At 35.4% G+C, this 16,121-nt stretch overlaps 4 protein-coding genes and 1 pseudogene across 4 annotated transcripts; 4 read left to right on the plus strand and 1 right to left on the minus strand.

Moving 5' to 3' along the window:
- The first annotated feature begins 113 nt into the window (after window positions 1-113).
- LOC108805837 (uncharacterized) lies at window positions 114-1,734 on the plus strand. The gene is made up of 2 exons (XM_018577797.2): window positions 114-1,071; window positions 1,207-1,734. Exons 1-2 carry the CDS (start codon window positions 166-168, stop codon window positions 1,573-1,575), a joined length of 1,275 nt encoding a protein of 424 aa, XP_018433299.1. The 5' UTR covers window positions 114-165; the 3' UTR covers window positions 1,576-1,734.
- A 503-nt stretch (window positions 1,735-2,237) lies between these two features.
- On the plus strand, window positions 2,238-4,785 carry LOC108809389 (mitochondrial import receptor subunit TOM40-1-like). Its single transcript, XM_056989730.1, has 11 exons — window positions 2,238-2,409; window positions 2,754-2,838; window positions 2,940-3,042; window positions 3,110-3,205; window positions 3,285-3,335; window positions 3,432-3,497; window positions 3,781-3,882; window positions 3,970-4,038; window positions 4,129-4,212; window positions 4,293-4,388; window positions 4,482-4,785. Exons 1-11 carry the CDS (start codon window positions 2,283-2,285, stop codon window positions 4,533-4,535), a joined length of 933 nt encoding a protein of 310 aa, XP_056845710.1. The 5' UTR covers window positions 2,238-2,282; the 3' UTR covers window positions 4,536-4,785.
- Window positions 4,786-6,107: 1,322 nt separating this feature from the next.
- LOC130496078 (helicase-like transcription factor CHR27) lies at window positions 6,108-10,241 on the plus strand (annotated as a pseudogene).
- On the minus strand, window positions 8,010-8,694 carry LOC130496077 (uncharacterized). The gene is made up of 3 exons (XM_056987841.1): window positions 8,470-8,694; window positions 8,332-8,384; window positions 8,010-8,249 (listed from the first exon to the last, which is right to left on the minus strand). Exons 1-3 carry the CDS (start codon window positions 8,638-8,640, stop codon window positions 8,144-8,146), a joined length of 330 nt encoding a protein of 109 aa, XP_056843821.1. The 5' UTR covers window positions 8,641-8,694; the 3' UTR covers window positions 8,010-8,143.
- A 1,392-nt stretch (window positions 10,242-11,633) lies between the features above and the next one.
- On the plus strand, window positions 11,634-12,979 carry LOC108807718 (uncharacterized). Its single transcript, XM_056988386.1, has 5 exons — window positions 11,634-11,764; window positions 11,861-11,936; window positions 12,037-12,254; window positions 12,359-12,434; window positions 12,517-12,979. Exons 1-5 carry the CDS (start codon window positions 11,747-11,749, stop codon window positions 12,807-12,809), a joined length of 681 nt encoding a protein of 226 aa, XP_056844366.1. The 5' UTR covers window positions 11,634-11,746; the 3' UTR covers window positions 12,810-12,979.
- Window positions 12,980-16,121: the final 3,142 nt, after the last annotated feature.

Here is a 16,121-nt window from a genome sequence, read left to right on the forward strand (position 1 = left end):
CCGGTTTTTTCTAAATCCAGTTGAAACTGATAACGGATAGTATGTATTTTACATAATAAGTCAAGGCTTACTGTTCGGTCATTCTTTTTTAGTAATCTAAGCTGATAAAAAGGTTGCTGATCATCATCCTATCCAACTCTTACCTAACAACACTAGAGAGAAAAAATGGGTTCAACTTCGTATCCATCACCAAACCTCTCCACCGTACTAGACCTAGCCCGTCCTTTCCTCCGAGGAGAGCTAGAGAACATCTCCCCCAACCTCCCCTCCCTAATCGCCGTCCTCAAAAGCGTCGGCGCAGGCGAGTGCTGGCACAAACACGGAAGCTTCCTAGACCACCTCATCGACATCTACAAGATCCTCAAGCTCTGGAAAGCCCCCGAACCCGTCTGCCTCTGCGGCCTCTTCCACTCGGCTTACTCCAACTCCTACGTCAACCTAGCCATCTTCCACCCTTCCACCGGCCGCGAAGTCGTCCGCGGACACGTAGGCGAGCCCGCCGAGGCCCTGATCCATCTCTTCTGCGTCGTCCCGAGGCAGACTCTGATCCACGACGACCTCCTCTTCAAGTACTCCGATAAAGAGCTCGTCGAGCATCTTGATCGCTCCGAGGCTTCTTTGAAGAAGGCCAAGGAGGAAGGGTGGTTCGATGGAGATGAAGAGTGGAGGAAGAAGGTTAACAGTTTGGTGCCTGAGAACGGCGTCGTGGTGAAGCATATCAAGACTGGTGAAGAGGTTGTTGTGTCGAGGAGGGTGGTTGGTGTGTTCTTGCTGATGACGATGGCGGATTTTAGTGATCAGTTATTCGGGTTTCAGGATGAGTTGTTTTGTAATGATGACGGGAGGCTTGAGTTTAGAGGGAATAACGTGGCGGCGTTGTGGCCTGGGAGTGGGAAGCCTGGGCTGTGGATGAACTCTAGCTCCAGGATGGGTGCTGTTTATAGTTTGATTGTGAGGGAGGAAGAGATTTTGATGGAGCAGAGGAAGAGGGATTCTGGGTTTGTGGTGAGGAAGGAGAGAGATGAAGATATTGAGCTCGTGGTGCCTCCTGTCTTCAGCTTCTGCACCAAGGTATCATGCGTTTCATCACCTCGTGTCATGATCATTTCATCGCTATGTCTAGGGATTGTATAGTTCTTTAGTTGAGCAGCTTTCATGAAAGTGAGCTTAATAGTTTATTGATAAGCTGCACATGTAATGGAACAGGTATTGGATGCAAAGGAGCAGATAGAAGCAAGGGACATGTACTGGGAAGCTGTGAGCAGCGACGCGAGCAAAGAAGGGTACTTGGAGAGAGCAGAGGAGAAGTTGTTGGGGTGTATTGAGAAGAACCCATATGTGGGAGAGCCACATGTGCTGTTGAGTCAAGTGTATCTGGGAAAGAAGAGATTCGCAGAGGCAGAGAGAGAAGCGGAGAGAGGGCTTCTTCTGCTGTTGCAATGGGGAAGTCCATGGGACAAGAGGATGTCATGGGAAGGTTGGATTGCTTGGGTTAGAGTTCTTCTCATGAAGTCACAGGATCAATCTTGGCCAGATGTTTCTTGGGGAATCTTGAACTTGGGTCTTGTGCGCTAAAAAAAAACTATTGCTTATATACCACAATAAAAGGTAATCGATGCATGTAGATTATCATCAAAGTCTTGTTGGCTTTATGATATATGTAATTCAGAATTGCAACCGCCAAACATATAATTGGTCACTGTACCATAAGAATAATATGACAGTTATTTCCAATGGTCACTGTACTATATAGCATTCTTTACTGTCTCAAGCCCCTTGCAACAAGAAGTTTTGATTGTTTTTTTTTTTTTTTTTTTTTTTTTTTTTTGATCAAAAAGTTTTGATTGTTTATGTCTACAGTAACGTCCATATAAATATTTTTTACATTCTAAAACTATTAACTTACCTCGGTAAAAGTGCTGACTATCTTAAAAATGTACAGCAAGCAAAGTTCATGAGTTCGTGTAAATATTTTCACATTTTAAAACTAGCAAGTTAAAAAATGTACAGTAAAAGTAAAAGTTCATGAATTAATGGTTCTTTTACCTCGAATTAGTTAAGAAACCGGAGAATGAACGGTTTGGAACCGGTTTGAGATTAAAAACCGAATCGGGTAGAACCAAAGATTTACAAAACCCCTTAGAAAACCAAAACCCAAAGAGACAAAGAGGATCGGATCATCGCCACCAAATAGAAGAAGAAGAAGAAGTAGAAGCAAAAACCCTTCCTTTTTTCTACTGTCGCCGTATAAACATTTATCAAAGGCGGCGACGGCGGCGGCAATGGCGGATGTCTTCCCACCTCTCGTGACGTCGCAAATCGATGCCAAGACTAAAGTCGAAGAGAAAGTTGATTACTCGAATCTCCCGTGCCCTGTTCCTTATGAGGAAGTCCACCGCGAAGCTTACAGTTCAGTATCTCATTATCACACTTTCTCCCATCTTCATTTTCTTCATAGATGAGAGTGTTACTTTAGTCATATTGTATTAGTAAAAACCATATAGTATGATCTCAAATTGTTCAATTGTTCAGATTTTGATTGTGCTGTCTCAAGTATATATAAGCTAAGGCAACAATTGCTTGTAGCCAATTAACGTCTTGTGAGGTCTTTTCAGCTATGCTTATTCATATGATACCTTTCTTTTATTGAATCTTTTTAGTCAGTCTCTCCTTATGGTTTCTTTTACAGTTTTGGTGCATTTTTTATTTATGTCTCAATTGGTTTCTAACTGGTTTTTGGTTATTCTCTGCAGTGTCTTTATTAAAGTCTGAGAATTTTGAGGGTTTACGCTTCGACTTTAGCAAAGGGTTGAATCAAAAGTTCTCTCTCAGCCACAGGTTAGTAACATTATGTTTACTGTTTTATTGGCTTAACACTTACGTTTATATTGCGTTGCTGATTAAGTCTGTTATTGATTTTTTTTCTTCTTTTGAAATAGTGTAATGATGGGGCCAACAGAAGTTCCTTCTCAGTCACCTGACACGACGATCAAAATTCCAACAGCCCATTATGAGTTTGGTGCCAATTATTTTGACCCAAAGGTAGCATTTTTATATCTTATGGCCATCAAGAAGATATGCGAATGACATATATATATATAATACGCAGTTGATGCTTGTTGGAAGGGTTATGACTGATGGTAGACTCAATGCAAGAGTGAAAGCTGATTTAACTGATAAGTTCATCTTAAAGGCCAATGCTCTGGTAAGGTGCTGCAACTAGAGAAATGTGCTTGTTCTATGGAATATTGTATTTATCATCTTTTGTTTTACTTTCTTTCCAGCTGACAGGTGAGCCACATATGTCACATGCGGTGTTCAACTTTGATTACATGGTCACGAGCTTCTCTCTGTTTTAAACTCCTCCTATCCTTATGATGCTTGTATTTGGGTTCATCTGAAGTTTTTTTTATTTTCTCTGGTTTGTGTAGGGAAAAGACTACCGAACCCAACTTCAACTTGGCAACGGCGCTCTAGTTGGAGCAACCTATATTCAGGTAAAACTTGACTATGTGCAACAGCTGCAGTTTTGTAAATCTTTCTGCGTGAAGTTGAATAAATAGGAAAAGGGCTAGTCATCTTTGCAAAAAATGTCTTGTTTAGTAACTTAGTGTTGAGAGATGAACCATAAGTCGTTCGAATCATCTCTGTTGCCATGCTTAGTTTCTGTGGTGATAACAATAGTTGTCTTTTATAACAGCTAAAAGTTTTGGTATGGTGCACGTGAGAGATGTTGCTTAATACATTGTAGTGATTATATTTTCATGAATTTCTGGACAGAGCCTGACACCCCGTCTATCATTGGGTGGGGAAGTTTTCTGGGCTGGTGTGCCTAGGAAGTCGGGTATAGGTTACGCTGCAAGATACGAAACTAATCAGATGGTAATGCTGTCTTCTCAGTCAAATTTTTCACTACCCGTTTTCAAGCTATCAGTGAAGTGAACAACAACTACTATTCTTTACCAACAGGTCGCCTCTGCGCAAGTTGCTAGCACTGGTTCTGTAACTATGAACTATGTGCAAAAGATATCCGAGAAGGTACTTGTACCTTTTATCATTAAGCTCATCTTATTATACAGAGTGTGGAGAACAAACATGACAACCTTAACTACTTTTCATCATGATCAGGTTTCACTAGCCACTGATTTTGTGTACAACTACATTTCAAGAGATGTTGTAGCTAGTGTTGGGTATGACTACATTTTCAGACAGGTAAAAAAAATCACTATATATCCTCTGGAACGTAATGGAAGTGAAAAAACAAGCAACTAAGTCTGTGTGGTTTGTTACAGGCTCGTATCAGGGGGAAGATTGATTCCAACGGAGTTACATCAGCTCTCCTGGAAGAAAGATTGAGTATGGGACTTAATTTTCTTCTATCTGCAGAGGTAACATAAGGTTCTGCCTTGTTCTTTCATGTACTGAGATGTAACCGGAGACTCTTGTTTTAAACTGTTGATTGTGTTTTGTTTTTTTCACAGATTGACCGTAAGAAGAAGGACCACAAGTTTGGATTCGGTTTAACAGTCGGCTAATAACATAAGCAGAGCAGCACGCAATAAAAGCAGTGGCTCTATACACGCTGAGGCAGATTGCAGCAGTCAGCCGAGGGATTCGGTTAAAATTTGTTATTATTTGTATTTCCCTCTCAAGATTTCAGTTTAGGCTTCTATGAACAAAACCTTAAGGAAAAATACCTTAGGAAAAATGATTGGGCTGTTGATTTTCGGTTTAGGATTTCTCTTCAAGACATGCATTAAGAAAAAAATGTTTTTTTTTTGCCTTTTTGCTTTTAATGTCAGCATCTTTAACTCATTACTATTTTTGATTTGCTGAAAGCAAAAAAAATCTATTCGAATAATCTCATTTTTTTTCTTTAAAAATAATGTGAATAAAGAAACGTTATTTTATATTTTTATTTATTTTAGAATTTTTCTAATTAAAAGCAGTAAAATATATTGGGACAAATAGCCAAATACATCTAAGTCTCAAACTTTATTTAGTGTATATTATTATTTACGGGGAATTCTAGTTTTACCACAAATATGATACTATTTTTTTAAATTTACCTGATTATTTTCATAAACATCCTAATTTTTGATTAAAAAAAATTAAACTAACCTCTTAAATCATTAATAAATCCAAATTCATCCCTCAAATACTAAAACTAAACAACAATAACTAAACCTACCCAAATGTTAGAATAATTTTGATTGAAGTTTTTTTTTGAAAAATGTTAGTCAATTTATAGTATTTGAATCAATTTCTCTTTATTCATTTTAAACAGAATAGTATTATAAAAAATAGAATTATAGAATTTACTCTAACGTATATGTTTCTAAAAGTGATGAGTTGGAAATGGTCAGATGGCCGAAAGACGTAGCCGTGGGCCGAGCAAATGTAAACTCTTACTGTTTACCATGTTTCCTTTCCATATTTTTGATGGAAATGTAATTACCAAAGTGTAAAAGAAAAACATTTCATGTTTTCTGCTCCCTTGTCTGGTGACAGAATATTATTGGTTTCACTGAGAAAGGAAGAAAGAAACCCTATGAACAGTGGCTTCCTTCCAACTCTCTGCTTTCTCCACGGTACCTGTCGTTTTGATTTCAGTTATCCCGCCACTTTGCCTTACTTTGCTTGATTTGGTGTTCTTGGCTCTTTTGCTAGGCTGTTGAAATTGTTTCCAATTACAGTGAAAAGGGTTCCGTTTCATGCCATTAGCTTCATTCGTTGAATAATGCCAACATTGTCTTGCAACGCAGGCTAAATTTGACTTTCTTAGAAGCTAGCACATGATGGATTCTGATATTCAAATTAGTTCAGGTAGTAGTATTGGTAGCAGCAGCAGCAACTGCAGTGATAGTGGTAGTGATGACAATGTATCGGAGCCCATTGGGAAAGAAACTAGTATTGGTATACTCTCTCTGCTATTATATTTTGTCCATTCTTGGTGAGGTTAAGTTTATGGACTAATTCAAGTTTCAACCAACCTCGGTGCTCTCTTTTTACCCTTTTTTCACTCAGGAAGCGGTAGTTTTACTTCCTCTACGGGTAATAGTCAAGATAGTGTTGGATGTACAAATGCTTCTCTTAGTGGGAATGGGGTTAGGATCCTCCCTCCTTCATCTATGACGCATGGAACATCTGCTTCTCCTTTACAAGATGCTGGTAGTCCAAGCGATCCAGTGGACATGACTGGAATTGGGGAAGACGACAATTCTGAGAGGCTGATCTATCAGGATGCACTACGGGGTATTCATCATCAACTCACTCTTCTCTTGAGAATGAAACTTGAACACTTGGCTCTTCTTTTTTTGCTTGCCTGTCTTGTTTGTGTCCCTTGTACCACCTTTACAGTTTTATGGCCCTTTTCAGTCTCTTGGTATGATTGCAATATATTACTCTAATTTTTTTTTTGGTTAAATATTTGGTGCATTGAACGTTTTATCTGAGTTTGCATGTCTTGTTTGTGTCTATTGTACCACCTTTTACAGTTTTTTGGTTAAATATTTGGTGCATTGAAACGTTTTATATGAGTTCTCGTTCATGCTTGATTCATACTTGCATACTGAATCTACTCAATTTTAGACCGAGTATCCTATTTTATGAAATAATGATACTTCAGATAAATTGACTCTTTTATGTAGCATTCATTTTCGATGTTATGCTGATGCATAAGTTGAGAGCTCAGTGTTGTTTTATATTCAACCGGATATTAGTGGCATGTTAAGGGCATTTTTTTTATAACGAAGTGTATGTTAATCCTGCAGAATTTGAATCAACCGAGGACAGAAGTTGATCTACCTCCTGGTACTCTTTCAGTTCCTCTTATGAGACATCAGTTATTAATATTATCATTGCTTTAGTGTTACCATTTATTGGCCTTTTTGAAATTGGTTTGTATATATACTAAATACTATTTTTTTCTGCTCAGAAAATTGCACTGGCATGGATGTTACAAAAGGAAACAAGTTGTTTACACTGTTCAGGAGGGATCTTAGCAGATGATCAGGTCACATATAATCAAAACTTTTTTCCTAGTTAATATCTCTGATTCTGTTATGTGATTTTCCAGGGACTTGGTAAGACAGTCTCAATGATTGCTCTTATCCTGAAGCAAAAGTTTGAGTCCCAATAAAATTCTGAAAACTCAAGCAAACAAGACGCCCAAATAGTGGACCTGGATGCTGATGATGAGTCGGAAAATGCAAAGCATGATATTCATGCAAGACCAGAGTTCAAGGTTTCAAGCAATAGTGAGACCATGGTTCTGAGTGATATTGATAGTGATCAGAATGGTAGTTCAGATACTGTAAGACGGGAGCTTAATAGCAAGAGACCGGCTGCTGGCACATTAGTTGTTTGTCCAGCGAGTGTTGTGAGGCAGAGAACTTGATGAGTGAATCCAAACTTTCTGTTTTAATCTACCATGGTGGTAACAGGACCAAAGATCCTATTGAGTTAGCAAAATACGATGTGGTAACCACGAGTCACTGGTCGGGTGGTACATGGCGTTCCAGGATCCCTAAGGGACCTGAGTTCGAATCCGTTACCATTCAGATTACCCTTGGGGATTAGTCTGGGCTTCGGCCCGGGATATCCCAGGTTAAAAAAAAAAAAAAAAAACGATGTGGTTGTAACATTTGAGGTAGCGTTGAAACTTTTGTGTTAGCCTAAGCCAGCAACCACGATTAAAATGATGAGCTTCATTGACTAACTCTTTGCTGTCTTCGTTTTTCAGTCATCAACTCCGCATTCTTCTACGAGAATGGAAACAGTTGAATTCGAGGATCATGAGAGTTTTGAGGTTTTGAATGACTAAGTGTTGTTTCCAGAAAGAATAAAACAGTGAATGAGAGGAAGATACAAACTTGTTCGTTCATAAACATAATATCTCAGCGAAAGAAGAAATTTGACTGCTCAAGTTAACGAATTTATAGCTGTATGATAGTTCAATAATCAGCTTAAGATCACCTCCACATAACTTTATGTCCAAACGAGAACATTTCGTTGCATTTATCTTTGAGATTTAGATAAACCTACTGGAAATCAAATTTGTCATCTTAAGTTTACAAAACACAACAGAAATGATAAAGCGATATTAGTTGGTGTCTGGTGATTGTATGATAAAACGGATGCCTTAGGTGCTAGGTTTGCTCTCCGTAGCGAGCAATGCCTTAGGTGCTGATTTCTTCTTCTTCTTTTCCAAAGCCAAAGCAGCCATGCGGAGGGATTGCTCGTCCACGCTGAGTCATAATAACACACAACATATGAAGGATGTACAAGAGAATCAACAACATCAATCCCAATAATCATCAATCACCATACCTTAACCTTGACATAGGTGGCGCGGAGGTAGTGGCCACAGAGATCTTCTCATCCTGGTTATATATATATAGAGAGAGAGAGAGAGAGATTAGTGACAAAACCAGAGAATTGACTGACGAATTTACAAGAATTACAAACCTGAGTTTCAGATTCAGGTAAGTTGCTTATTAGCTCATCAGAATTTTCAATCTCAGAATTGACCTCCCTCCGTCTCGCTAAAGGAGAATGACAGATGTCATATCCACGACGTGGGAGACTACGGCCATGACCAAAATAAGGATTGTGGAATGAGGTAGGCTTAAATCTCATTATCGCTTGCTCTCTCAAAAAAAAAAAAAAAATATCGAAGCCTATTATAGGGAGGACCGCGAACCCTAGCGATCTAAATACACCTATATTTACTATATTATTATGAAATTTACTACTCCCTCCGTTCTCGAAAGTAGGATTTTCTAGAGTTTTCACGTTTATTAAGAATTTAATAAGTATTTATATTTTAGTTTACTATTTATTTTTCTACACACTTTTCAATAACTATTCATCAATCAAATTTAATCAATTCAAATATTCTCAATTAATGTTTCTCAAAAATATACAAAAGTACCTTAAAAATATAGAAAATCTATCTTTATAAAACAAAAATAAAATCTAGAAAATCTTACTTTCGGGAACGGAGGGAGTACTATTTAACAATTATATTAACACCATATTCACCAACCATATTTACAAGCATTTATCACGACTAGAGATTTTTTCGGGCTACGCGTGAATTGTATGTTTCGATTTGTTATACTTATATATTATTTGTTATTTTATTTATATTTTCATGTTATTCCTGAGTGTTTTTAATAAGTTTATATTTTTTTGTGTATTGAATATTAGCTATTCCATAAAATGAACATATAAAATGGTAAGGTAATTTGTTAAATTAAGAATATGAATTGTTTGGTATCCAAAAACTATTTTGTAAAATCGTTAGAATAAATACACAATGAAGTTCCCAAACAGTTCTTGGTAGATGAGGATGAGAATGATGAAAATCCCTCCAAAAAACGTAAAGTTTCTTCTTCTGACTCTGATAATGGTAAACTATCAAGAGTTGGGTGGCTCAGAGTAGTACTAGATGAATCTCAGGCAATTAAGAATCATAGAACACAAGTGGCGAGAGCATGTTGCATTCTTCGTGCCAAAAAGAGGTGGTGTTTGTCTGGAGCGCCAATACGAAATACAGTTGATGATTTATATAGCTATTTCAGGTTCCTCAGATACAATCCGTATGATGTGTACAAGTCATGTGTTTTGCTATCAATGTGTTTCAGAACATATCTATGGCGATGACAACATCAGCCCTGAACGGTCATGCAGAGAAGACTTGCGTCGTGATGTTGTTTTCTCTGAGTCTGCCCTTAGAAACTGAGTTGCCAATGATTCAGGCTCTAGTTCTTCTTCGCAGGATAAATCAATTTTCCAAAAAAGCGAGTTTACTTCATCGAAGATCAAAGCTGTCAAAAAAAAAAAAAAAAAATCAAAGCTGTCCTTAAAAGCTGGAAGCCTAGGTCTGAACATGGTAGCTGCGAGTCATGTTATTCTTTTGGATCTTCGGTGGAATCCATCGGCTGAAGACCAGGCTATTGATCGTGCACATCGTATTGGACAGACTCGGCCTGTTTGTGTAACTCGTGTCACTGTAAAAGATACCGTTGAGGATAGAATGTTGTTTCTTCAGGTAATGTTCTGGCTTTGTATTTGATGTCCCTTTTATTTTATATTTATCATTTTTGCATTTTTCTAAATATCTTTTTCAGGAGGAGAAAAGGAGAATGGTTGCATCTGCTTATGGTGAAGATCATAGTGGAAGCTCTGCAGCTGGACTGACAGTTGATGATCTTAAGTATCTTTTTATGGTGTAGACACCACTCTTTGTATGCTCTACGGCATCCCTGCTTTAGTTATGTTGCATAGTACTAGTTATTAGTATTGGAGACTGTGGCCAACGTTTCTTGATCAGGAAGAAACCTTTTTTGTAATTGAACTTGAAGCCAGTCTGTGTTACGAGTTGCATCGATTTGAAGCATGTCATTATGTTAATCTAAGGATCTATTACTGGATGAAATTGATACCTTTTGACAGCTGATCATCTCTTTATCTTATCCCTTATATATTATTTGAGAAACATTAAGAATGAATCTTGCTTACGTGTCGTTCCCACAGTGATTCTCATCAAATATGCTAACGTATCGTCTCGAGAATGAATTGCATTTAATTCGGCATTTAATTTTCCATTTAATTTGGTATTTAATTCGGTAATCACTAAACATAAAATCGTAAAGGCTTAGGAGTGGGCTTCGAATACTCATTCGGGTTTGGTTCGGATTTATTTGGGTTTTGAGTTTTCGGATTCAAAATTTTCAGTTCTACTCGGATATTTCTATATTTCGGTTTGGATCTTTGCGGGTTTGGTTCGTGTTCGGATAACACATTTAAATAATTTTAAAAATTTTAAAATTTATTATATACTTAAAGTATCTCAAAATATAGACAAAATATATATTACATGTACTTTTGGAAAATCTGTAGAAAAAATCATTTTAAACATATACTTTTGACTATTTTATATATACTTTCAAGTATTTTTGACAGAATATATAATATGGTCTTTTTAGTATATACCGTACAAACCGAATGTAATTTTATAAAAACCATGAGATTTGGATATGGTTTGATTTATAACTGATTAAACTGAACAAAACTGATTAAAAGTAGAAACATGTAAATATGTATATATTTTATTAGATGATAGAAGCGTCTTTTTTTCTATTCTTTTATTTAAATATATAATATTTTTTTAATAGATGACTTTTTGACAACATAACTCTAAAATTTGTATAATATATATATGATCTCAAACTAAATAATTATGTTTTAGGCATAAACCGAATAAACCGAAAACGACAGTATATAAATTGAACCAAACGAAGTAAATATGGATTTAGCATATTAGTTATATTTTATTACCCGAAATATCGAAAACCAAAAAACTAAACCGAACCAAAACCAAACTGATATCCGGTATGAACACCCGTAATCCAAATAAAAGCAAACTATTGTTTCATTCTCTAAAACATAATAAAAATAATAACTTTACTCCGCGCAAGGTGCGGATCTTATCCTATTTAGTTATTATTATGAAAGTTTGTTTATGTAATCTTGGCTCTGTCATAACATGTGCTATACCACAGGCAATTCAATTCTTGTAGTGTTATGGAAGTAAAAATATAAACGGATACGGAAACAAGGAAACTAAATCATAGAGATAGGATTTTATTTAAGTTGAGTTGGTAAAATAGAAATTTTATTTAAGTTGTGCATGTTAGGGTAAACAAAGAAAGCACCTCTAGCTAGGAACTCAAAAACGATGGCGGCTCCTCAACTCGTACGCATTGCTCTGATTCTTTTTTTTTTTTCTACTTGTTTCTCAAGCCATTGTCTAAACTTTTCTAACTAGTTCATGTATAATTTTTATGAATAGGGATGTGTTTTGCTTTTGGAAACTCAACTCAAAGGTTGGCAAAAGACATTACATAAAATATTGGAAGGCATTGGAGGTAAAGAAGCTTTGAGTCTTTGATCGATCTTCTTGTTAATTAATTGATTACTCATCAAGAGGTAGATACGTCTTAACTATAACTCTGTCGTTAATTCTAGGTTTAGGGTGCTCCATCGATGCACCCGACTGGTGGCCACATAGCGAAGCTAATCCTATGATGTCCACTAAGAAGTTGATGTATTTACGTGGCGAAGTTGATCCTGTGGTCTTCATTAAAAAGTTATTTAAAGCGAAGAGTTACGCTATGCTCTACAGGATTGATTATGGTTATGAAGAGAATCCAGAAGGCATCCGGAAGCCTAATAATCATTTTCTGGTTCTATATACATATATTGATCTCATAACTCCACTGCTTCCAACACTTTTCAATTGTTTTAGATTTTAAAACTGTTTTTGGTTTTGTTCTTTTTTTTTTTGCAGAAATTTAGATTCGAGATAGATATGTTAGAAGGAAGTTGGTACAAGAAAATCATAGGAGCTTTAAAGACCATCCAAGGTTTGCTAGTTTTCTCTAATATTTATAGGTATAAGGTTTGGTTTGGTTTGGTGGTTTTTTATATTTGTGAGTTCGATGTCAGGTGTATCATTTACCATAGATGCACCAAGTCAGATGGTATATATGTGTGGGAACATTGAAGAAGGTTTGCTCCTGAAGATGTTAACGAAGACGGGCATTCAAATATTGGGAATGGACTATGGTAATTTGAAGCCACCTCCCAAGAAAGCTGAGGCTCAAATATCAGATGGAACCGAGACACAACCCAAAAAAGACACAGAGCCTCCTCCTACTGAGATTGGTGTTAGTACATCAACGAAACACCAAGCCAAAAACAAGAAACCTCGTGGTTTTAATTTTTTTTGTTGTTCATGAATCATGTCGTCATTAAAACAAAGTATTCTTGGTTGAGCTGTTTTTTACTGAAAATGGCATAGAACTCAAAAGATTAGCTGGATAATTTAATACCTTTGGCAGCTGATGATTTTTTTCTTATTGTGAAAGTTTGTTATGTATTCTTGGCTCCACAGCCGGACCTGTGATTTACGGGGCCCTATTCGAAAATAAAATTTTATTAGTTATTATTTAAACAACATCTAAGATAGTTATGAATAAAACAATAGCTTTTAAGAGAAGGAGCTGAAAAAACATCCAGCATAAGTGTATGTCTTCTAATTTAAAGAGATGACTAGATTTTGATCCGCCCTTAAAAGGGCGGGTATATTTTTTGTTTAACTTTTGATTTTTTTTAATTATATTCGTATCTTTTTGTAATCATATTTATATATAAATTTTAATCAAAATGTATTTTATTAAATAATAGCAATTTAAAAATTGATTCGGTATATGCACGGCTAAGGCTGGATTGCGGGTCGAAAATCACCCGCTGATCCGCCAACCCGCAGGTTTTCAATTTTTTTTTTTTTTAATTATGACCCGCACAATCCGCAAACAAATAATTTGGTGTCCGCACCCGTTCTATTTAATTTTGTAGTTATCCGTGGGTTATATATATTTTAATTTAATTATTATAAAATATATATTTATAATAAAAAATTTATACATGATTTAAATTATAAATTTTAAATTATTATAAAAGAGTTGGTTTTTTTTAAAGTAGGTTACATGGAAAAATAGTTGTTGGACACAACATATATCAATTGGTCATACTTGTGTTTTAATATAATAGATAAAATTAAATAAATTTTGTTTTTCGAAATTTGATGAAATTTTTACTGTCATCAAATAAAAAATAATAATAGTAAATAGCAGTACTAATTTATTTTTCTTATTAATAACTTATTATATATTTTATATTTTATTTATTTAAGATCTAAATTTTAATTTTATAATAATTTAAAAATATTTTTGAACACTCAAAGTTTTTATACGGTTACACTGAACCTGTAAACTCTTGTATATTGATAAAACAATTATTGAAAATAACCAAATTTATACGTACATATTAGTCTACCAGATATACATATTTATTCACACATCATTGCATTTTATAACTATTGAATCTTATATATGTAGAAGATAGGAGTGGGTTGCGAGAATATTGGAGCACAAGGGAAGTTACAAAAATATCAAATAAATTAAGAGTTTTCATAGTTGAAAGATATATATAGGTACTGAAACGTTTCGTTAAAAAAAAAATATGAGTGCCGAGAATTTAGGAAATAGAGTGGAAGTTACAATATATTGGCAGAGATATATTCGTAATAGGTTTGATTAATGGCAGTTAATATTTTTAAAGTAGGTCAAGTATATATTTCAAAAAGTAACAAAGATAAAATAATTGGACTGAACGGTCATGCTGCAGAATTAATAGTATTGATGCCGTTTGTTTTTTTAGTTTAGTTATAATAGTCAGATCATTTAAATCAACTACCTAAGATCCACGTAATATTTTATATGTATGCTGAGTAGTAAGTTAAGGAAGAAATGAAATACAAATGGTTAATAACTTACAGGCTAATGTCATTTTTGAGCATAGATCGATATACATATATATATATAAAGCAAGTGTGGAGTGAGACTATTGGTAGCTTGGCAGGAAGTGTGAGCGTACATGGATGGGAGCGAGTTATGCAAGTGGTGGTGAATGGTTTGCAAGACAGACTCTCGACATGTCTGCTAAGATACTGTTTTCAAGCAGTAATATATGTGTTATGGATGGAGAGAAATACAAGAAGAGTTGGAGAACCTTTGAAGCCGGTTGGATGCTTGATTACAAGACTGGAAACAGTGGTGAAAAACAGGATAACGTCTCTCAGGAAGAAAAAGGGGGCCAAATATGTGCAAATGATGGAGATTTGGTTTGGGAGAAAATAAGCATAGGAGAAAGATTTGAGTTTGAGATGTTTATTTTTCTTTTATTAAGCAATTAGCAGTTTTTACACTGTAAACAAGTTTTTTGAGATTAATAAAATTTAAAATTCTTTCAAAAAAAAAAAAAAGAAGCAAAATCAGGACTCTGTCCAAGCCCGGCTCTGCTTGGCTCTGTTATATATTTGCCATACCAAGCAAATCTTAACAGCTTGCAGGTTTCACGTCTGTTAATGAATATTTATATAATGTGCCAACTTCTTCAGCAATGTAGATGAGGTGAGAGATCCACTGTATGTACTAGGGGTGGGCATTTTATCCGATACCCGAACCCGTACCCGAACCCGACCGAAAAAACCCGAACCGAAACCGAACCGAAGTAGCAAAATACCCGAACGGGTATTGAATTAGGAGAGATTGGGTATCCGAACCCGAACGGATAATACCCGAATCCGAATGGATATCCGAAGATAACCGAACATATGTATACTTAGGTCTATATTCCTAGTTTACTTCTTTAATTTTATTCAAAATGTTTATTTTTATTATGCACATAGTTTAAAATTAGATAACTTACATATAATTAGAAAAATGTGAATTTTTACTCACTTAAAATGCATGTCAAGATTTTTATTTCATGCATTAACAAAAGTTACATCCAAAATTTAAAATAATAATCAATTTATTATCTTTTATTTGTAAAATGTTATCTTCAAATTTATTAATAATTCAATTATTAGAAAATAAAAAATCAGTTAAGTGAAATTTATATTTTTTAAATACAAAAAAAACTTGAGAAATGAAAAATTTAAATTTTTTTTCCAAAATCTAAATATCCGAAAACCCGACCCGAAATACCCGAACCCGAACTAAAAATACCCGAACCCGACCCGAAGTAAAGAAATACCCGAACGGGTATTACATTTCTATACCGAAATACCCGAAAATCCGAAATACCCGATCCGAACCCGAACGGGTACCCGAATTACATTTTTCCTTCATGTTGCTTTGCTTACAGCAGATGAGGAGTTATTAGGACGGTTTAATGTCTAGGTGTGTCTATGGTTTTGAACTGAAATATCTTGCAGTTTAGAGTAAGGTATATATATACAGAGAATGACTTGGACCAAATAAATGCAAGAATGCGTTTTTACGGGAGATCAGAAAAGGAACCAATTTTGTAATATGTAGATGACTGATTAGAGTGAGACTATAAAACAAAAAGGACCCATATGAACATCACTAGTCTTTAATATTTAAAAAATTCACAAATTTGAATATTTCGACCTCAATGTGTTAGCTTACACAATACCTATAAAATACTAATCAGTACTATACTAAAAGGAAATGAGGAAG

This window comes from Raphanus sativus, chromosome 6 (genome assembly GCF_000801105.2).
Source record: "Raphanus sativus cultivar WK10039 chromosome 6, ASM80110v3, whole genome shotgun sequence".
Classification (NCBI taxonomy): Eukaryota; Viridiplantae; Streptophyta; class Magnoliopsida; order Brassicales; family Brassicaceae; genus Raphanus; species Raphanus sativus.